Source organism: Sander lucioperca, chromosome 12 (genome assembly GCF_008315115.2).
Source record: "Sander lucioperca isolate FBNREF2018 chromosome 12, SLUC_FBN_1.2, whole genome shotgun sequence".
Taxonomy (NCBI): domain Eukaryota; kingdom Metazoa; phylum Chordata; class Actinopteri; order Perciformes; family Percidae; genus Sander; species Sander lucioperca.
This window is the reverse complement of record NC_050184.1, coordinates 20092042-20115068: the sequence shown is the minus strand read 5'-3', so window position 1 is coordinate 20115068 and position 23027 is coordinate 20092042. Positions and strand designations below refer to the sequence as shown.

Below are 23027 nucleotides of genomic sequence, written 5' to 3'. Positions count from 1 at the left end.
AGGCCAATGAGTTCCTTTACTAAATGCAATGACTAGGTTGGTTTCTCGGTTTCTCAAGGCGGTGGGAAACCATTCAACAGTGACGACGCACCTGGTTCGTTTAAAAAGCCACGGCCACCTGGTGGCGTGTATTCACGCCCATTCGGCGTGCAGACTTGTGGAAGATCCGTACGGAGGGGATGTGGCAACACTAGACATGGTACTGTCAGCGTCATCTTTTCCTTTCCGGGGATGCCTTTTTATGATTTTATGATATTCCGTTGCTTATACTGTAAGCACAATTCAAGGAGCATAACCCGCTGACGGTCACGGCCAGACGCCGTGCTGAAGCGAACTGGCTGAGGGAGGTGAGTGTGCTGGAAATAAGTTTCTATTTTAACAGTAACGATATGACGTACGATACATTTAGCTAACTTAAGTTTTTTATTTGGTTACTTTTTGGCGGAGGCGTAACGTTACCTAGCTACGTTCTATCAGTATCTGTCCATGTAGCTAGTAATTTTCTAATTCTACTCCGTTATTAACGTTAGTCTGTTTTATACTATCGCTAGGCAGGCTGCTTTTGGTATAAACGGTAGCGTTAAACGAAACGTTAACTAGCAATAACTAACGGTAACTGTTAGTTTGGTTCGTATTTAACAAACGACGGTTAATAACGTTAAGTCGGCAGTCGGAACCGTGCTTCAATTTGAACAAAATCACTAACGTTAGATAACTTCAGTATTATTACCTAACGTTTACGGTAATAATTATTATAATTCATATTGTTAATAGCCTATAGATACTGGTTCTCCGTAATAACCAACAACTAGTTGATAACTTTGTGTAGCGTTATCTTTAACAGTCGGTGGTTATCTCTCGCTTAAAGACGTCACTATTGGACTAGCTACAGTTTTCTTGTGGCAACGTTAACGTTAGCTTTTAGTGTGGATATACTGTAGCTATGTGTTGCTGTATAAAACTCGCCTTGGCTATAACCTTCAACAGACACGCGGTTAACAGTAATTATTGTTGTCAGCAATGAAGGCTCAGTATACTTGTTGACAAAACAAAGACAGTGTACTTTGAAAATCTTATTAAGCCTGTCCTGATCCGCTACACCGGAGGAGGAATAGTTTGACGAGACTAAAACTATCTATCTATCTAAACTATCTAGGGCTCATTTTATCTGGTGTAAGCCGACTGTTTAGTTTAGTAAAGGGAAGCTGTCGATAGGTGGTGCTGCCACTCCCTCCGCACCCTAAATAGAGCTAGATCAAAGCGAGCCTCCATTTAATTCCGTTTGTTCACTGTTTACACATTACTTCGCCTTTTGAATTCACTGTAAACGCCCTAGCTCTTGTCCGTTTAAGATTATTTTTGGCAACAGAGCCATATAATCCCAGGGAAGCTAGAGAAGAAAGAAAACACGCATAGTTGGCCACTTATTAGTAATAATAACAATATTTTAGTAAGTTGCCTCTGACAGATGATATCTAATATTGAGTTTAAAAATAAATTAAAAACTCAACCGTATGCTGGGATTACATTATAACGGTGTACATTTATTTTACATTTTTAAATCTACTCTAATGGGACCAAGTGCAGGCAAGCTGATTGGTTGTACAGTCATGTGAAAAAATTAGGATACCCATGCTAAAGTTGACTAAAAAGAGGAATAAAAAAGCTTTTGCAAATTGATCTTAATGTCTTAAATAAATGAGGAAAAATCCAACCTTTTAAGGGCAGCAATTTTGTTTGTGAATGAATAATGTATCGTAAATAAATAAATGTTCTTCCTTAAAATACAGGGGGCATAAGTAAGTACACCCCTATGTTAAATTCCCATAGGGGCAGACAGATTTTTATTTTTAAAGGCCAGTTATTTCATGGATCCAGGATACTATCCATCCTGATAAAGTTCCCTTGGCCTTTGGAATTAAAATATCATTAGCCCAACATCATCACATCCCCTTCACCATACCTAGAGATTGGCATGGTTTTATTTCAGTTAGCCTGATAGCTGGTTTGATTTGCATTGAGAGATGATTTTATGGAAAGTACCCCCATGCCAAACTCTGTTGGACCTTACTATATCTACAGTATCTGATACATAATGTGAGTATGAGCATGTAAAAGTATTTCCCTAGGCAGCACAGAGAGCTGCATATTTAAATACCAAATTAGGCCCTTCACCACTAGGTTTTCAACATCAGATCTTCACTGTGAGATAAGAAAATGTCACAGTACATGGTATTAAACAATTATTGTCTCCCTTTTGAACAAAAGTATTAGAAGGAGAGAAAGCAGCAGGCTCTTTAGAACAGCATAAATGGGAGAGAAAGAAGTGCAGGACCTTGACTGCTCCTGTATGTGCCTTTTTAACACACACACACACACACACACACACACACACACTAATGTCAGCCCCCGGGTGCATTTATATTCAGTATTTGAGATAAGCAAATTAATGTACATAGTATGATAACCGTCAATTTTCCCACCATGGTATAAACTGGTGTACTGCTGCAACTAGGGCTGGGTATCAATACTCGATACCAAGTACTATGGAAACTTCTCCAGTCAAACGATACCTGCATTCAATCCTTTTTGTACCAAAATCTAGAAGAAAATAAAATTGCTATTTGTTGCCCCCCATCACTGTAAGTGTTCTTCAATTTAACGCGATGTGTGATTGGCCCACTGCTGCAGCAGCTACAACCCTTACAGTCTGCGCAGGGCTGTTGATTATGGAAACATTCATAATCACAATTATTTTGGTCAATATTGAAATCCCGATTATTTAACACGATTAGTCATTGACTTTTGGAAAGATGTCTATTGAACTTAAAAAAACAGTTCAATCAAATCAACAGTGAAAACACCTTGAACTGTGACGTTTGCCTTAATACTTTTCTTGTTGGAAGACAAATTAAGAGTTTACTTGCCTAATGTCATGTGCAAAACGATTGTTTTTGTGGTTGTTAGGAGCCGAACCTGAAATTGCGATCAAAATGTGATTAATTGCACAGCCCTAGTCTGTGGTGTGGTGAAGTGGAGCGCGGCGTATTTGGCAGCTCAGCGTGCTGAGATGCTTCCATTAACATAATGGGTACCGAAGTAGAAGTAGAAAGAAAGGTATCAAGCCAAGTACTCTGTTGATATCAGTATCCCTTTTATTAAGGATACTGTTATTGGTACTTGATATTGCATTTTATTTTTTTAATGATACCCAGCTCACCCTCGCTGCAACCCTTTTCAACACACAATCCACAAACTTGTTGCTGTGTCTGAGCATCCTGAAACATTCATTAACTATTTGCTGAATTATTTACTGTTGTGCTGACTGAGTTACACAACAGCATAATGTTGTGTGTGTGTGTGTGTGTGTGTGTGTGTGTGTGTGTGTGTGTGTGTGTGTGTGTGTGTGTGTGTGTGTGTGTGTGTGTGTGTGTGTGTGTGTGTGTGTGTGTGTGTGTGTGTTAGGAAATGCGACGTCATTCAAAGAAGAATGTTGTTTTGGCAGTGCTGCTTATCATCGGAGGATTATATTTCATTAGCCATTCAAACTTCCTTATTGCTGTGAGTACACACTCGCACACATCTTGATGTAAAGCTTTGTTTGCTGACTTTATTTTTTCCTTCCTCTTATCTTTTCACTGTTTTACGCCATCTCTCAGAGGAACATTAACAACAAATCTGACATACTTTCTTTGTTGATGAGCACTAATCGGTTTCCACAAATATACACAAAAATGTCCTCCTCCTTTTTAAACGCTTCATCTGGAAAGTGACCAACTCATATGAACGTTGTGCTTGGTGAAGGGACGTTACGCCTGCTTAAAACACTCTTGACTGGCATTTTAAACCAGGCTAACACAAACTGAACTGCTTTCACAAAAAAAAAAACATTTTCTCTACAAAGCACAAAGGTTTCACTTTCTTTAAACATGTGCATGACAAACTGTCTGAAACTGTACTTTTTGATAACTAAACACTTTATGTACGCATATTCTAATCAAACAATCAATGTTATTGTCTTCGCAGGGCCCAGCAAGGCCACAGGAACCAATTCCAAATGAGTTAACTTGGCAAACCGAGAGGTTGGTTAGCAAGGAGTCCTGGGTGGAACAGGGAGATTACCTGCCTCTCAATGTGACCTATCAGCTGCTTGCTGGAGCACCCTCCACTCAACAGAGTGAGTGACACACATTGTCTGTCCCTTTTTGTTATATAAGGGTGAAAGTTGAATAATGTGTACATCAGCATTTGTTCCTTGTTACCTGAACTGGTGGGGTGCCACCCTAGCTTAGGGGTTAAGACACACAATATGTTGGTAGCTGATTGTGTACGCTGGTGATGGACAGTGTGTATGCTTTGTTTGTTGTGAGCTGATTATGGTGATAGCTGGTAATGTTGCAGTGAATATGACTTGCTGTATTGAGTATGTGGGTGAAGGTAAAGAGGGGAGTGGTTCTGGGACGCGCGGCCTTCTCATTCATTTGAGAATAGCTCAAGTTCTGCTGCAATGCAATGTCTTCTGGCAGAGCGCTGTTGATTTAACACAGGGCTGATTTTGGTTTGAATAAGGAAATGTAGATACAAGGCCTGCCTGAGTAAGTAGTTGAGTATTTACTCTTTGCTTGGCTGAAAGTAGGATCCAAGGACAGCTTAAAGGCACATTAGGTAAGGGTTAGAGAATGGTGTCACCTGTCAGAGGGCCCAATAGATTTATGACTCGTACCCACTGCAGGGCCTAAAATAGATCAGATTATAACTTTAAGAATCTGGTTTCAATTTAGACTTGCTTTTTGGACACCACAGCCCTCTCCACAATACTTATCTCTTTCTCCCCCCCAGCTCTGATATGGCCTTCTCCTTATGGCAGAGGTCGGGCCTTTTGTTAAACTGAGTGTACTTTACAATAATGCCTTCTGCAGCTTTAGTGAACTTTGTGAAAAATGTAACCTACAAAAATCCCATCTATTTCCATACTTCCAGGTGCGTAACTGAACTTAAAAACCAGTTCTTCCCCAATGCCCTTCCTAATTCAGTTATTGACTTATCAATTTCAGACATTTCCACGAATCAGAAAGGCCTCCTCTCAAAAGTGTACTCCTTACTTAGCCCAATTTGCATAACTGACTTTTGCTAAAATGAAAAGAGATTGGGAAAGCGAACTCGGCAAAGTCATAGATGGGGATTTATGAAAAAGATGCATTAGTCCGAGTAAATGATAGCACTTCTTGCTCCAGGCTCAATCGGTATTGGATTCAATTTCAGGTTGTACATTGCATATCTTACAAACTCCAAACTTTCCAATATATATATCCCAATGTCACTGATCAATGTCAGTCCTCCACTGTCAATCCTCCGTGTCCTCCTTGCAACTGCGTGGAGGAGGGGTGGGTACGCGTGCGCGATCGCGGAAGGCTTGTATCATTTGGACGGCGACAGTTTTGTTGTCCTTACTTAGAATTCCTCATGGAGGTGACAGAAACTACGCACTATAGCTTTAAGGTCAGAACATGTTTTAACATTAGTACTGGGCTTCCATAGGAATGGTCATCTAACAGATTGATGTTGTTGAATGACATTTCTACTTTTCTGTCCTGACATGTTTCAGGGTATTTATCAGTTGGATTATCCTCGGTGAAGAGGAAGAAGGGCAGCTATCTAATCCCCACCTTGCAGTCCCTCTTCTCCCAGTCCTCTCCTGAAGAACGCTCCTCCATGGTGGTGGTAGTGCTGCTAGCAGATTTCGATGTCAGCTGGAGAGTCACTACAGCGAGGGAGATCAAAACTGCATTTGCCTCGGAGCTGGAACAGGGCCAGCTGGTGGTCCTCCACGTTCCTCAGGATGTTTACCCTCCTGTTACAGGTGTAGTGCACACAGGCTTATACTAGGGTTGGGTATCGTTTGGGTTTTTTTTCGATACAGGTGCTAAAACGTTACTTTCTAAAACGGAGCTGGTGCCTAAACGCTGTCTGAACCGATATGAGGCGCCGTAGTCTGCGTTGTCATTCGGTCCGATAGATATCGGCCATTTAGGAACCGGTGCCATACCCAATCCTAGCTTCATCTAGATTGCAAATTCATTCACGTCCACATCGTGAGCTTTTTGTCGATGCTGTGATATTGATACGCGTCTCTCGGGTTCTCCTGCAGGTCTAAAGAGGAACTACAACGATGCTCCAGAAAGGGTATCGTTCCGCTCCAAGCAGAACCTGGACTACTCCTTCCTGATCCACTACAGTGCCAGCCTTGGTCGATACTACCTCCAGCTGGAGGACGATGTCTCCTCCGCAAAAAATTTCCTTTCCACCATCAGGAGGCGCGTTGAGGAGCAAGAGGCGAAGAAGACCACCTGGGCAATGCTGGAGTTCTCGGCCCTCGGCTATATTGGCAAACTCTACAAATCAACTCATCTTCCTCTCCTGGCCCGCTTTCTCTTCCTCTTCTACCAGGAAATGCCCTGCGACTGGTTGATGACGCGCTTCCGAGAGTTGATGACTCAGAAAGAGACAATCATCTTCAAACCCTCGCTGTTCCAGCACATGGGGACTTTCTCCTCGTTCCAAGGGACGTACAACAAGCTGAAGGACAAGGACTTTGAGGAGGGGCTCTATACCAATCCTTTGGCTGAGGTTTATTCTGATATGTCGACCTACAAGAACCAATTCCCCAAACTGGCCTGGGAACCTGGCGAGGGATTTTTCTGGGGGCGCTCCCCGGAAAAAGGAAATCACCTGACTGTGGTGTTCACAGACCCGACAGTAGTGACGGGGGTGTATGTAGAAACGGGGTCAGGGGGCAAAGACCTCCTAGAGTCGGCTCAGGTGGAGCTAGGCCACGACGTGATTACCACAGAGAAAGAGGAGAAGAGTTGTAAAGAGTTCCAGTCAGTGGGGACGTTAGAGAATGGGAAGTTTGAGATGCAGGACGTGGACAAACGGTATGGCTCTGCCTCTTCCTGTCTGAGGATACAAGTCACAGCTGCACAGAAGGATTGGGTGATCATCAAGAAAATCAGGATCTCAACAAAGCTGAGTACACCTTCACGCCAAGCCTAGGAGTGAAATCTTTCTTCCTGCTGCCGATGAATAATTTCTTTTTTTTTTTTTTTTTTTTTTTTATTATTTTTTCGGGCATTTTTAGGCCTTTATTTTCACAGGACAGCTGAAGATATGAAAGGGGCGAGAGAGCGGGAATGACACGCAGCAAAAGGCCGCAGGTCAGAGTCAAACCCGCGGCCACTGCGTCGAGTAGTAAACCTCTATATACTGAATGTGCGCCTGCTCTACCAACTGAGCTAACCCTGCGGGACGTTGCGTGCAGGCTGAACACGTGACTTTAGTGCCTTGTTTAACAGTTTCATTGACAACACAACAATCCAGGTCTTGGCGACACTGTGGAGCTACTGTCGATGAAAATGTCTGATTAAGCTGTGTGATAACGTGTTATGTCTTTTCAACGTGAGGGGATTTGCGATGATAAAAGTTCATTCATCTATAGGCAAGCAGCTCCAGGGGGCCAGATATAACGACGTGTACGCACAAAACCACGCACATTCCTTTTCCCACACATATTTATAAAGGAAAAATATGTGTACTGCCTGTGTACCATACCACCATGTGTACACTCTTTTTTATTTTATTTTTTTTAGAGCAAGCCAAGTGGGATATGTTGAAGTGGAAATGAAAAATAAGGTGAGACATAGAAAGTAAAAAAAAAAAAGAACACACACACACCTACCTGTTTGCTTGCAGCAACACACACTTTTCCTTTTTTTTTTTTTTTTTTTTTAAATTATATCACCTATCGTGAGACATTCTGTAAACCTAAATCATTGTTAGCTATATCATTGCTATTTATGGGCCTTTGGTGAGAATTGAGACATCACTGCTGATGATAGTTTATAGGTGATGAATAGTGAACAACACTGTGGGTGCTATAAATAGCTGCAGCCGTGCATAATGGTTGTGCGTAAGGATGGCTGCCCTTAGGGCTGGGCAATATATCGATATTATATCGACATATGAGGCTAGCTATTGTCTTAAATTTTGGATATCATAATATCCTGATACAACACAAGTGTTGTACCAGTTTCCTGGTTTTAAAAGCTGCATTACAGTAGAGTGATGTAATTTTCTGAACACACCAGACTGTTCCGTTATTTGCTATGTTACCCACATAGTTATTATATCAACATGATTATTTATCAAAAATCTCATTGTGTAAATATTTTGTGAAAGCGGCAACTGTCAACACTACAATATCGCCGCAATATCGTTATCGAGGTATTTGGTCAAAAATATCGGGATATTTGATTTTCTCCATATCGCCCAGCCCTAGCTGCTCTGGCTTCGTGGGAAGGATCTTGCAAATGAGACTATAAGATGAGAACGAGTATTTTGCGATCGTTCTGCTTTAGGCATCCAAGGGCTTCAAGGGTCCGGCTTTGGAACGCCAGACCCAGAGAAACCACGCAATTCCTATCAATCTTCAGGTTTTGGTAACTCTGGGGTTCCTTGCAACGGGGACATTTCAGAGGGAGCTGGCGGACAGGTCTGAAATATCTCAGTCAACGTTAAGCTGTGTCACGTCCATCCTGTGTGTTACGGCCTCTGCCGTTAGCCAGGGCTGCACTGTTCTTCTCCCGTCCTAACAAGCTGCAGAACCACTCCCTTCGCTGGAGGATTCCCCCGTCCGGATTGGTCGGGCGTTTTCAGACTGGCTCTAATCGATTTTCGACCTCTGGCGTCACCGGTCCAGTCCACCAATCCGGCGGCTGTCTTGTCCAATCACGGAGATTTGAAATGACATCCAGGACTCCCAACTGGGACTGCTGTGATTTTCATTGAACCGTTCACCACTGTGCTTCTTAGAGACTTTGTTAAATGGGATGCTGTGTACTTGAACCTTGTGTTTTCGCTTGAACTAGTTTTGTGGTTTTTGGGACTGGGCAGGGATTAGTTTGTTTTCGTGTGTTTGCATTTTCCTTTTTTTTTGTTCTTAAATCGACCGTCGGTGCTCCTTTTTAGTTAATATATAGATAGGCAGGTATTTGTTTGGCTTGTATTTTCTTTGGGTTTTTCCATCAGCTTAACAACTGTGAATTTAACTCCGTAGTGTTGTGTTAGTTTACTGGTCTAGCGCCATCCCCTGCTGTTTTCCTTATGTGCCAACTTCAGTTGATTGATCTGTGATGTTGTACTCGTTTTCTATTTTGTCGCTTGTTTTCTGTGGTCCTTTTGACAATAAATGGCCATCTACGCCTGGTTACGCCAGCTTATGTTCTTCCTTTATCCCAAGCGTAAATGATATATATTCATAAACATTTAAGAAAATGCATTATGTATGTCTTTTGTGTTTTTTGTTGTCTTAGATTCAGATTCTGCTTTTAATTGCGTGATTTTTCTATTCTAGTTATTTAATGAGCATTGTTGAAGGCCCCTGAGGCCTGAGATTTTTATTGCCAATGAACACACATACTAGAGGAGGATGTTCGTATTGTCCATTGTTTTTAAATGTTGACTTGAAGAGGAGTGAGTAGGCTAACTCACTGGAACTCGTGGTTTTACAACATGTGAGTCATAAGTCATTGAGTCAGGGCCATTCTGTGTTCCCAAAGATTACGCTGCTCAAAGTATGGAAGAAGGGGTTGGACTGTACGGCGAAATGTCCCTCATCAGAACACACCCGTTCTTATGACCACGCCTAGAGCATTGCAGTGTTCAGGACTTTGTTCATGCCCTATCTTTGATGGTAAACTACAATTGCATTATGTGCTCTTTAAAAACTGCACATTTAGGTAATTTATGTTGATGTTAAAGTCAGAGATGGAAAGAGTACAAAAATATTTTACTTAAGTAAAAGTAGGATTACTTTGATGAACTTTTACTTAAGTACAAGTGAAATTAACCGGTATAAAAATCTACTCAAGTAAAAGTAGTTCATTTAAAATCTACTCAGAGTAAATGTTAGTTACCTTTTAACAGTAAGTGGAGATATACTTTTTTATATTTATGCCTATTTTATCTTATTAATACTAATTTAATTAAATCACAGTCTTTTATTGATTTGTTAAGGACACAGAGGCAAAAAAAGTTTTAAAAAAGTGACAAAAAACATTTTGATGAGTTTGTTGACAGATATACTTTTTTTTTTTTTTTAACTCCGTAACAGATTTGATTTAAAATGTAGCAAAATACAATACTTAAAAAAAAAAAAACATACTTAAGTAAAAGTAAAATTTACAGATTTTAAAAACTACTCTTAAAAGTAAAAGTACCCCAAAAAAACTGCTCAATTACAGTAACGCGAGTATTTGTAATTTGTTATAGCAGGGGTGGCGAACCTGTGGCTCTTGAGCCGTATGTGGCTCTTGAGCCGTATGTGGCTCTTGAGCCGTATGTGGCTCTTGAGCCGTATGCGGCTCTTGAGCCGTATGCGGCTCTTTGCCTGCTCCTGTGAGGCTCTTACTGTGTGGCTGGGGGCTGTGTCATTGGTTGATTGTTGTTTTTAACTTTTCTGAAACATACAATATTTCAGATAAGTAAAAAAAAACACATTTGAATGCATCTGCCAATACATTTGCCAATTATTTTAAAATGGAAAATAATGCAGCAGAGTTTTGAGGACAGATTCTGCAACCTGAGGAAAAACAGCAGCCACAGATCACCTTCCTCGTTAACCCTTTCACTGCTGAATCCGACTGTTTGAAAGCCCCTTTAGTGACAAATGAGTGAGAGAGTTGCTTCGAGTGGCCACAACCGAGTTCAAGCAAGACCTGAAAAGGATTGTGGATAACAAAGACTGTCAGGTTTCCCACTGAGTCAATCTAAGTGAGAAAAAAAACTATGAAACCTGCTATGTATTATGACTGTCATTAGATCTGGAAGACACTGTTGCTGTTGTAGTGTGGACGTGTATGTGTTGTGTGGCTTTTTGCTATGGTGCGTTTTTTTTTGTGGCTCTTTATACCTAACTGGTTGGCCACCCCTGTGTTATAGCCTGTGTGTTCTTGGAGAAGAGACACAAAATTGTAGTTTCCCAGTTTTAATCAATGTGTTCTCCTTTATTCCTGCCAGATAGTATAAAGGTTCAGACTTGTTTCTTTTTCATATACGGGCCATCATGCTGCAAAAATGTTGCTAAACCTGTCCCAGCGTACTGTATGAGATGACGCCAGGCCAAACCACTGACAAATGCATGATATCTACGGTTAACTCCTGCTTCTACTGAGGAGAGAACCATTGCTTAATCTTTTACATTGTTAAATGGCACTGAAACTCTTATGGTTACTCTGGTCAGCTGATATTGTAGAGGGATAACTGGTTAAATTTTAATCATAAAACACATAGAAGCCACACACAAAGAGGAGGGAGTAGAAAAAAACTTTCAAAACTAGGACCGTTAACAGGCATTTAATTTTGTAGGTATTTTTTTTTCATCCACCACAAATGAAATGAAGTTCACTGCTCTTGCTGTTCATCTTTGTGCCCGTGCTCAGAGGACGTCGGCCCTTCTTGGCTGGCTGCTTCTGCTGATACATTGCTGGCTGGTCTCACCTTGCCAGTATCGGGCCTGCTGTCGAGTACTGGCTCAGCTGCAGAACACAGGGCAGCACTGTCCTGCTGTACATCCTCATTGGTCTGAAAGTAATGACAAGATAAACCTTTATTGATCCCCAGAGGGAAAATGCAGGTGTTGGCAGCAGCACAAGGATATAAATAGGTACAGATATAGGGAAGTAAAAAATAAGTCTATACAATACAACTAGTATATGAATAGTGAAAGTAAGTGAAAATAGAAATCATACAAGAGAAATTATAGACTAAATTAAACTTTAAAAAAATTTAAAAAGAAAATCTAGGTCTGCTCAAACATTACACCTTAACTTTGATGACTGCCCGCCATGAAACAGCCACCCTGTGGGAAACAGTATTGGGCTTTTGAAATAGATCTTGATAGATCAGGACTAAAATGTAGCTATGTTTATGTGTGCTGCCTCCTAGGTAGTTAGAAAGCTCACCTGCTGGCCAACAGCCTGCAGCCGATCTGTGTCTTTGCTGCCTCTGCGTGGCTGAGATTTGCCAGTGTGCTGTGGGTCAATGCCCCAGGACTTCAGCATGTTGAGACCATCCACAGAGCGGCCTGTAGGGTTTATGCGGTGGGCTGGGATACGAGCAGGTAGATCCCAGGTCCCCTTAAAGTCTGTCCATGCACTGCCCTTCTATATGGGGGGGGGGGGGGGGTGGAGGTTGGAGTCAAACAATGATTCACAAGAACAGCGATAAAGAGAGAGAAAGGTCTGATATGATCTAACCTTTACCACTCCTGGGAGCAGATGTCCTTTATCATCGGCAATAAAGGTGGTGTGGCCCTCATGTGCAGTGGGTCTCTACACACACACACACACACACACACACACACACACACACACACACACACACACACACACATCCACTTGTGAGCTGGACTAATTCAATCAAATTTCCAGTACTACTCTTGAAAATACCAGGCAATATGAAATACAACCAGTATAATACAACAGCAAAATACTGCTGATATGACGAACTACCTCTTTAAAGTGCTTAACGTTAGTCTCACACCAGTTCTGCAGTCGACGCGGCTTGAATGCACTGTCATACTGCGGATGGGAGTTAAAATAATATGTCAGAGTAAAACAGTAGAACATGTATAGCAGAATGTGTAGCCTAATGTTCCCAATTTATATCCCCCAGAAGGCCCATTAGGTTACCTGGTTTGCCGAATAACTGAACATTTCTGCATCCGTCTACACTACAGGTCCGCGTCTGTTTTTGTCGTTGCGTAGCAACGCATCAAACTGACTTCTCCTTTACAGACTTTTGCTAGACAGGAAAAGTAACTCTGTTCCTGAAGTAACTTGGAAATAAGTAGTAGTAACTGGGAAAACAAGTATGTGCGGGAAACTGGGTGGATGGATAGCATACGCACGAAAAAATCTGTATAAGAGACCTGAAAAACACACACACACACACACACACACACACACACACACACACACACACACACACACACACACACACACAATTAACGTAATAAATGAGTTGTGGTGTCTTTGTATGCTACATGCTACATGCTTATTTAAATGCCAATTTGAGTTGGTGTTTTTCATCCATTATTAATGATCGATTGCTATCATTGCCGCCGTGTTTTGCTCCCTGTCCAGTGCACGGTCCAGCGTCCTCTAATAAGAGTTTTACTTTGGAAGATGTAACCGGAAGTTTTTTTTGTGGTAGGTTAATTTGATAAGAACCGACTTTGCAAAAGAAAGAATATCGTGTTTAGATATTGTATTTAAGTATGCTTTAATTTTCTTACACACACACAGCTTTCATTTGAATGTGTTTTTGCGTAAGAAGTAACCTCTCAACTAACGGTATCCTCTCTTCTGGAAAGATACATTTCGCAATCTAAATTTATTTTGGAATGTTTACCGGAAGTCCATTTATTTATCTTCCGGTAGCTAACTAACGTGCCTCTCTACTATGGATGCCAGCACCAACAGCAACACCAAGACCAAATCTAGTTAAGACGTCCATCAAAATTGTTGTTTTCTAAATTATGAACATAGCTACACCAACATTATCGTAGCATAACTTTGCAGTCGCTGGTAGATACGTTTACATTGAGTTAGCTACAGTTAAACTCTGAGGCCATATAACTGACTAGCTAACTAGCCTAACGTTAGCAGCTTTTTTGTCGACCGTCGCAGAAGGTATTTTTTGTACTATAACGTTACAACGTTAGATACTCCTGCTGATGGTAAATAAGCCATGGCGGGTCCATCCTCTCGTGTTCCGGCCACCCGGGACCGACCGCTGTGGCTGGCTGGCAGGAGAGAGTCTGGCGGTGATGCAGAGTCTGACCGGGACATAAAAACGCACTTTCGTGTCTGTCGCTTCATTATGGAGACAGGTAACGTTAGTCATTTCCTCAGAATAAATAGTGTAACGTTACTGTTGAAGTGCTTTTCTGCCAGGAAAAGAAAGAAACATTGAAAGTGATGAATGATAACAAAATAAAATTTAAAACAATCATGCTAAAATGCTATTTAAGTAATTCAGACGTACCCTATTTTGTCAAAATTACGACTTACTATCTCATAATTTGAATTTAGTAAATTAAAATGTTGACGTATGTGCTTTTTCTTGTCCAGGAGGAAATGGACTTCTTTAACAGTGAGATACATGGTGCTCTGCTAGCAATGTAGAAAAAATGTTCGAGCCCTGAAATATTCCTCTCTGTCTAATACAGAATGTATCAATTTAATGTATGCTGGCTTTTCTTAATCATTTAGGTCTACTGTTAAATTCATAATTGATTGTGTAGTACTGTTTGTTTGTTTGTGATAATATTATGCAAGTTAGGAATCTTACTAGCCTGCTGCCCAGATTTGTTTTTGGGGATTCAAATAAATAATGTGAGGTGAAGTGAAATGAAATGGCAATTCTGTAGAATTATCATGGCATATTTAATGTGACTTATAATTGCTAAATAAATGTATATATCTGCAATAGATTACAATAGAGTCAATGGAAACACCAAATTTGATTTAGAAATGAGTGTACCCTGAAAGAGTTGTCTGCTGCTTCCTCCTTCCTTGCTCAGGAGTGAAGCTGGGTATGCGCTCGGTGCCTGTGACCACGGCGTGTGTGTTGTACCACCGTTTCTTTGAACGTGTCAGCCTGCATGCGTATGAACCCTACCTGGTGGCCATGAGCTGTGTGTACCTGGCTGGCAAAGTGGAGGAGCAGCACATCAGGACCCGTGACATCCTCAACGTAAGCCATAGGTAATATGCACGGTCCTGCCTGCAGTAAACACTGCTGTACAGCCACATTAAAACCCTACTGCTCTGAGCAAAAATACTCAAACTGTTAACTTCACATAATTCACACGGAAACACAGTTAGTCCTAGGGCTGGGCGATAGGGAGCAAATCAGATATCACGATATTCTTGACCAAATACCTCGATATCGATATTGCGGCGATATTCTAGGGTTGACAATTGGTGCTTTAACAAAATATTTTCCCACTTAGAATTTACATAAATAATCATCAGTAATGTGGACATAATGTCTAATGGCACTTACCCACTGCTAGTACCAGCTCTACTCGGCTCGACTCGGCCGCGGTACCCCGTCCTCCATTTTCCGAGCGTGGCTGGTCGTCATAGCGACGCCACGGCAAACTGCCGCGACACACACACAGAACGTCGAAGGTGTGTTGTTTTTGACTCTCGGCATGTGGCTGTTTGCCAGAAGACATATTTTGTTTCAAAAGAAGCTGGAGGCAGCAAACACACGCACAGCTGGCTAAACTATTTAAAAATGCCCCCCCCCGTCTGTCGGTAGCAGTGATGATGCAGTGATTAGTGACGATTCTCTCCGACCAATCAGTAGTCTGCAGGTTTTCATGTCACCTTTTGGTATCTCCTCAGCTCGTTCGTACCTGTTAGCCGGTACCAGGGAATTTTTTTCATAATGGAAAACCAAAAAAAGGCGAGTAGAGTCGAGCTGAGTCGAGCAGGTACCATGTAATGGAAAAACGCCATAAGTGGGTAAAGGCAAATAACAGAACAGCTAGAACAGTCTGGTAAGTTCAGAAAAGCACACAAAATCTAAGACGATATCTAGTCTCATGTTACGATATCAATATAACATCGATATATTGCCCAGCTCTAGTAAGTCCTCTTTTAGATGTTGAATGTGACTTGAGAACTAAAGAGTTTTGTCTTGACTTTCTGAACTCTGTTGTCACCGCTGAGGACATTTAATTAAAACCAATAATATCATTAATTTTCATCACATAGAACTAGCTAATTAATTCAATTTCAATACAATATTATTTATAGTGTCAAATCATAACGAGTTATCTCAGCACCCTTAACGGATAGTGTAGGTCTAGACCACACTATGATTTACAAAGACCCAACTATCCCCCCCCCCAAGCATTTGGTGCGACAATGGCGAGGAAACGCTTCCTTTTAACAGGCAGAATCCTTGGATTATTATTATTTTCGTTATTGATTTGCCCCTTCCTCTTTCTCTGTGTTGGCGTTCTAACCTCCGGTGGATTTCTGAGGACTATGGTTAACTGCTCCTCAGATCTCTGCAGGGTAAATCCAGACAGCTAGCTAGACTATCTGTCCAATCTGAGTTTTCTGTTGCACGACTAAAACAACTTTTGAACTTTCCACCAAAACAAGTTCCTCCCCGAGGCTATTTTTGCTCCGTCCAGCGCTTAGCGCCGCCCAAGATGATTGTGATTGGTTTACCAAAAAAAAATGAATATAATAAATAATAAACCAGAGCAGGTTTTTCTCCCATCCCAGAATGTTGTTGACTAGCCAGACCCTCCACCGCAGCGCTGTGGAGGAAGGTCTGGCAATGCGAGACTACTCAATTACTAACGTAAGCGTAATAGGTCAAATTTGGCCAATAAATGAAGAAAACTAAACTTTTTTTTTGTATTACTGTTCGAAGTGGTCATCTTGAATACTCTCCACCTCCCTCTCTGCCTCCGTTCCTCCCTCGCAGGTATTTCAACAGTGGCAGTGCTCCTCTAGAGTGTGACAAGGAGTTCTGGGATTTGAGGGACAGCGTGGTGCAGTGTGAGCTCCTTATCCTCCGACAGCTCAACTTCCACGTCTCCTTTGAACACCCTCACAAGGTGGGTGTACGTGCATGTGTGTGTTTGTGCACGTGCAACTATATTCCTGTCTCCCCCTATTTAGTGTTGAGCCTCCTTGTCTGTCTCTGTTACTGTCTGACGTTGTCACGGTTGTCCAGATGTGTTTGCGTGTACAGTCGCTGTACCATCTGGGCCGACGAAGTGTTCTCAAATATTAGCTGCTGATCTGATGTATTTTAAGCTTCTGTAATATCTTTATTTAGTTTTTTTTTTGTACTGTACAAAACTGTAAGTAAATGTAAGTCACTCAGGTGTCTTGTGTAAATGACAGAAAAATCATCAAAAAGCCAGTGTTCCCCCTAGGTTGACTGCAGCAAACTTCATGGAGAACAGTGAGGGCTAAAAACAACTGTTTTAGCCAAATATTCTCTGGTCTAGCTCAGCTAAAAACATAAAAACACAGAATCCGTCAGCACGTTAGCATGTCGTTCACTACCTGCTGTTGCAGACGTGAACTAGGGCTGGGCAATATATCGATATTATGTCGATATCGACATATGAGGCTAGATATTGTCTTAAATTTTGGATATCGTAATATCCTGATACGACCCAAGTGTTGTCTTTTCCTGGTTTTAAAGGCTGCATTACAGTAGAGTGATGTAATTTTCCAGACTGTTGTAGCTGTTCCATTATTTGCCTTTACCCACATAGTTATTATATCAACATAACTGATGATGATTTATCAAAAATCTCATTGTGTGCATATTTTGTGAAAGCACCAATTGTGAACTGTACAATATCGCCGCAATATCGTTATCGAGGTATTTGGTCAAAAATAATCGGGATATTTGATTTTCTCCATATCGCCCAGCTCTAACGTGAACTAACCACAGTCTCGTTCATGGACTCACGGCAGTGCGTCCTGTCGAATGAATACAGGTAAACACATTGGATATTTAAGTTATTTTTGCCATTAAAAAAAAAAAACCTGCTTTTTCCGGTCTGGCGGGGGGGGGGGTTCCCGTTAGCCTGGCGGGCTGTACAATTATAGGAGAAACACTGATAACAAACAAATGTAATTGCTGTTTAACTTAAATACAGAATGCTAAATGTACAGGATCCTGTTGTATTTCTTGTCTCCAGTATCTACTCCACTACCTGCTGTCTGTGAAGTCGCTCGTGAACCGCCACGCTTGGTCTCGAACCCCTATCGCTGAGACTTCCTGGGCGTTGCTTAGGGACTGTTACCACGGAGCCATGTGCATCCGCCACACACCACAACACATTGCCATAGCAACGCTGCACCTAGCTCTGAACAGCTACGGAGTGGAGCTGCCTGTCGGGGAGAAAGAGTGGTGGCAGGTGCGTGTTCCCTGCAATGTGTTTATAATTACAGACTAAAGAGAGATAAGTGGTCAAACGTGTGTGTGTGTGCATATGGGTGAGCAACAGAGGCTATTATATGGTCGCTTTCACACCTGTGGTGCGGTAGACTCGCTGCAATTCGGGGATGGAGTTGCAAAATTGTTGCATTCTTCATTTGGTTCAGTTTGCGTTCACACTGCACTTTATCAAACGCACCAAACATTGTTAACAAATGTCATACAGTAGTCTATATTCACAAAGTTCCACTTCTGGGATTGTTCCGCTGTCGCCGGAAATTCCGCCAGATGTCCCTCTTTTCGGCCGGACGTCCGTTACCTTCCGCTTTCTGTGTTGTAATTTTAAGATCTGGTGGATTTCTGAGGACTATGGTTAACTGCTCCTCAGATCTCTGCAGGGTAAATCCAGACAGCTAGCTAGACTATCTGTCCAATCTGAGTTTCCTGTTGCACGACTAAAACAACTTTTGAACGTACACATGTTCCACCAAAACAAGTTCCTTCCCGAGGCTATTTTATTGAGGCACCATTGCTCCGTCCGGTGCTTAGCACCGCCCAAGACGATTGGGATTTCTTTAAAGAAATGCCAATAAACCAGAGCACACTTTTTCTCCCATCGTAGAATATTGTGTGGACTAGCCAGACCCTCGTCCACAGCGCTGTGGGGGAAGGTCTGGCAATGCGAGACTAATTGGACAGATTATCTGAGTGAAACTCGCCGACCCTTCTGGTCTCAGAAATAATGGAGCAACACTAAATGTATTGCATCTTGGGGTTTTCTGGTTTTGTAGTATTTTAGGAGAAGGAGAACAATCTGAGCAGCTGACAGACAGAGAGAGAGAGAGTGAGAGTGTTGTCACACAGACGGCCAGCGATATGTGGTCATAATGAGTTATGGATTTGAAAGTTATCATCCCTCAAATCATGTAGAAGTCCATAAATTGTGTGCACGGTTGAATTGCAGGCTAGTAAATGCTCCGTTTTTTGGGTTCACCTCCTACATGCGGGTCAGATCGCATTCTCACCTAACGTGAACTGAATTCTAGAGCGCTTGGAAGCGAACTGAGACCCCGTTTTTTTATTTTTTTAAGCGGACCAGAGTTCGGTTGTGTTCCAACAAGCTCGTTTTAAACGGACCAAACAGCTCAGGTGTGAAAGCAACTTATGTTTATATGTGAGTTATTTTCTTAGTTTTAATAGATAGAGATTTCTGCCTCCACCCCAGTAAAACTTCAATTGTGCTACTCAAAGCACTGAAAATGATATATACACTACCGGTCAAAAGTTTGGGGTCACTTATAATTTTCCACTCCATTATAGACAGAATACCAGCTGAGATCAGTTGCATTGTTTTTTTAATCAGGGCAGCAGTTTTCAGATTACATTATGTGTTTACATAATTGCAAAAGGGTTCTCGACTGTCGTAGAAAGAAGTGTCTGATCTTTAATGCAATATCTACATTACCCATCATCAGCAACCGTTCATCCAATGTTCCAAAGGCCCATTCTGTTTACTAATCTGATATCATTTTAAAAGGCTACCTGAGAAAACATTGGAGAACCCTTTTGCAATTATTTAAAAAATGTATGAAAAAAAAAACAGAAGTAGTTTGTACTTTGGATAATCGAATAAACAGTTTCCACTGGTAAAAAGAAATGGCACCTGTGACATCTTAAAGAAACCTCTGGGATGCACTATGCGCCATTCTGTCGGAATCCTATCTCACATTTAGTGGAAGTGAACGCGTGTGCAGCGTTTTAGATCGGTCCAGAAGGGCACTTCACGGTATGACAAACACAAACAGAAGCTGTAGCTTTGCACAGGTGCTCCAGCAACCGTACAGCTTTGTACCAAGGACATGACAAACATCCAGTTCCAGCCAGTCTCCAAAGCACAAGTGGCTCTTGTAATTGTTAAATATTAGCTGAAGGGTGGGGGCAATTTATAGTTTTACCATTGTCAAACAATTTTGCAAATGAGGACTCTTTTGTGTCAGCTTTGATTTTATTTTTGATTTTATCGAAGTCACTATATCCAAACGCTAATGGAAAAAAAGTCAGTATCTATTGTGGTTTTCTGCTTCAGTCCTCCAGGCAATAAAATCTAGGTCATTTGAAATGGTGTGTGGACCTTTGATGTCTGCTGTTTATTGAGGCCAGGTGTGGAGCTGAACTGTGTGTGTGTGTGTGTGTGTGTGTGTGTGTGTGTGTGTGTGTGTGTGCGTGTGTGCGTGTCTGTGTGTGCGTGTTTAGGTGCTGTGTGTGGACGTGACCAAAGCGGACATCGACGCTGTGATCTCTGACCTTCTTCAACTCTACGACATGGAGGCCAAGTGCATCTGAAGGACACACCTACAAGGCCCGCACATTGGGAGACACATGAGTTGTTTTTGTCTCTCTGTGTGTGTTTACGTGTTTGTGCGGCACGAATATATACGCCTGTGCGTATGTCATTCGCTGCATGCGAGTGTCGGGGGGGTTCAGGTGCGATTGTGTAAGAGAAAGGAACACTTTGTATCGCCCAGTTAGTCTGCGAGCTGTGACCAAGAAAAAAAAAACCTGCACTACCGAGTCCTGCCACCGTGGGGAGATATTTCTCTCTGTCTTGTCTCTGATCACCCAGCCCTGCAGAATACTGATGTGCTCTATGATATATCATCAGCACAAACACATCCCAGCACTCAACACCAGAAATCTCTTCACACTCCTCATGCGTGCGAATGGGGACTGCAATTAGACATGTATTATGGAGTGGCGTTGTCCTAACACATTTCTGCGTCAGCGGAATACTAGAATTAGATCAGTTTTAGTCTTGATTGTATGATACGAATGCAGACCACCTTGCTCTGTACTAGATTTCAAGCATTCACACATGAATGCATTGATTGGCTAAATGACCTCTTTATCTTAAGTGTTCCTGGTGATTATAGTGGGACACCTCTTGGTTTACTAAGTCTTGTCTTGTGTGTTTTTACAGAGCAGCCATTCCCAGAGATATTTTCATGAATAGGTAACGAGACAGTTTGTACTTTTTAGCGGTGGACCAAGCAGATGAATATGTGGGTAAGTGATCTGCTGTATGTTTTACATCAGGGGTCTGCAACCTGCGGCTCTGGAGCCCCTCTCCAGTGGCTCCCTGTGGCTCTGACAAAAATGATATGAAAATGAATAATGTTTTTTTTTGTTTTTTTTTCATTTATTATTGTTTTGTATGCCTAAAGTTATTCTTACATTCTCCATTTAGGCTACATAACATTTTGGTGCCTTATCCTCTAAATTTTGCCAAACTTCAATGGAGGTCTTGAGTTTCCATAGACTAGCTATGGATTACAAATTCTCCCAAAAAAAAAGAAAATGAAGAAATGAATAGTGTGTAGAAAGATTAATTTGCTTACCGCCATGCTTGATCTGCAGCCCAAAATTGACAAACATCAAAAAAAGTAATAGACATTTCCATACATTAGTAATGTTGTTAGGCTAATTTAGATTTAGATAGACTATGCTTCCTTCATTATAAGGCTCACATACTGTATGTGTTGCGGCTCCAGATAGACCTATGTTATTTTTTAGGCCAAAAATGACTCTTCTGATGATAAATGGTTGTTGATCCCTGTTTTAGAATAATGTTTCTGCGGTTACAATGAATTTGGACTGTGTATTGTTCACAATTAAACACCCTGAGCTATCCTGTTTCAAGGATATACCCAGTGATATTCTGTATTATCTTCTTGTCAATAACTGCCATAAAAACAACAATGAATTGACAATATTTATTGAAGTATAGTCTGTGTATGAAAGCCTGTTGTATTTTCTTCCTCTGTGTCACAGAGCTCCGTTGTTGTTAAAAACACATCAATGAGCCACACTGTTGCTCTGGCTGACATGTTCCTTCATTGCCATTAACACACACACACACACACACATACACTGTAGTTTATTTGGACTCAATTCCAAAAACGCTGTCCTGCTGCCCTAAATACTCGCTAATTTCAACAATATCCCCTAGGATTAATAAAGTTCTATTTTATCTTAGAGAGTGAAGTGTGTATTAATCTGCTGCTGAAAAGACAACTCCAGTGTTCCATTGTTTTTTTTTCCGAAATTACTCAGGCTTTTTAAAAAAAAAAAAATTTGAAACTATACTTGTGACTTGGTTTTAAATTAACAAAAACAACAACAATGGGCTTGGTTAAGCTCCAGAAAGACTGGGGAAATCTTGTAAGTATTGAGAGAAAGACTAACACACTGTTGATAGATATTTAAAGGTGCTCTAAGCGATGTCCCGCGTTTTTTAGGCTACAACATTTTTTCTCACATAGAGCAAACATCTCACTATCCGCTAGCTGCCTGTCCCCTGAATACACTGTAAAAAAACGCGGTCTCTGTAGACAGCCCAGGCTCCACAAACAGCAACAAAAACAAACTGCGCCAACCTGCACCACCAAACATAAACAGTGTTCCAGCGTTCCAGCCAATAACCAACAAGAAGGATTTGGGGGTGGGGGTGGGGACGGGATGAGGAGGATGGAGGGGCGAGCTAGCCTCAGTTTTGTTTGACAATACTTTGAACGTCAACAAGAAGTTAACGTCACCCAACATCGCTTAGAGCACCTTTTAAAGAAGACAATAACCCATAAGAAATGTTCAAGCTAAAATACAGCATCTCGCTCCTGTGGAAAAAAAGGAAAGACCATTTTATGGAAATCCCTAGGGGTGTGCAAAAAAATCGATTCACATTCGTATCGCGATTCAAGCTCTACCGATTCAAAATCGATTCATATATATACAGTGCTGCTCATAAGTATTCATACCCATGGTCAAGTTGACTAAAAAGAGGAATAAAAAAAATCATCTTTTGGAAATTGATCTTAATGCCTTAATTAAAAAAATGAGGAAAAATCCGACCTTTTTAAGGACACCAATTTTTTTTGTGAATTAATAATGTATTGTAAATAAATAAATGTTCTTCCTTAAAATAC

At 41.4% G+C, this 23027-nt stretch overlaps 3 protein-coding genes and 1 long non-coding RNA gene across 5 annotated transcripts; 2 read left to right on the top strand and 2 right to left on the bottom strand.

The window, feature by feature from the left end:
* Positions 1-115: 115 nt before the first annotated feature.
* On the top strand, positions 116-7543 carry LOC116058000 (alpha-1,3-mannosyl-glycoprotein 4-beta-N-acetylglucosaminyltransferase C-like). 2 transcript variants are annotated; one of them, XM_031310612.2, is made up of 6 exons: positions 116-347; positions 3466-3561; positions 4027-4177; positions 5606-5860; positions 6149-7103; positions 7299-7543. In XM_031310612.2, exons 2-5 carry the CDS (start codon positions 3469-3471, stop codon positions 7051-7053), a joined length of 1404 nt encoding a protein of 467 aa, XP_031166472.1. In that variant the 5' UTR covers positions 116-347; positions 3466-3468; the 3' UTR covers positions 7054-7103; positions 7299-7543. The 2 variants fall into 2 exon arrangements, with proteins under 2 accessions (XP_031166472.1, XP_031166480.1); XM_031310620.2 differs by lacking the exon at positions 5606-5860.
* Positions 7544-9117: 1574 nt separating this feature from the next.
* LOC116058028 lies at positions 9118-9306 on the bottom strand. Its single transcript, XR_004106934.1, has 2 exons — positions 9240-9306; positions 9118-9196 (listed from the first exon to the last, which is right to left on the bottom strand). It is a non-coding gene; the product is annotated as an uncharacterized LOC116058028 (long non-coding RNA).
* Positions 9307-11393: 2087 nt separating this feature from the next.
* On the bottom strand, positions 11394-12894 carry cfap126 (cilia and flagella associated protein 126). The gene is made up of 5 exons (XM_031310642.2): positions 12747-12894; positions 12567-12635; positions 12312-12386; positions 12018-12218; positions 11394-11637 (listed from the first exon to the last, which is right to left on the bottom strand). Exons 1-5 carry the CDS (start codon positions 12768-12770, stop codon positions 11458-11460), a joined length of 549 nt encoding a protein of 182 aa, XP_031166502.1. The 5' UTR covers positions 12771-12894; the 3' UTR covers positions 11394-11457.
* Positions 12895-13175: 281 nt separating this feature from the next.
* On the top strand, positions 13176-22080 carry ccnq (cyclin Q). Its single transcript, XM_031310630.2, has 5 exons — positions 13176-13948; positions 14642-14825; positions 16573-16705; positions 17810-18028; positions 20302-22080. The coding sequence occupies exons 1-5, from the start codon at positions 13807-13809 to the stop codon at positions 20389-20391; spliced, it is 768 nt and encodes a 255-aa protein (XP_031166490.1). The 5' UTR covers positions 13176-13806; the 3' UTR covers positions 20392-22080.
* The last annotated feature ends 947 nt before the right edge of the window (positions 22081-23027 follow it).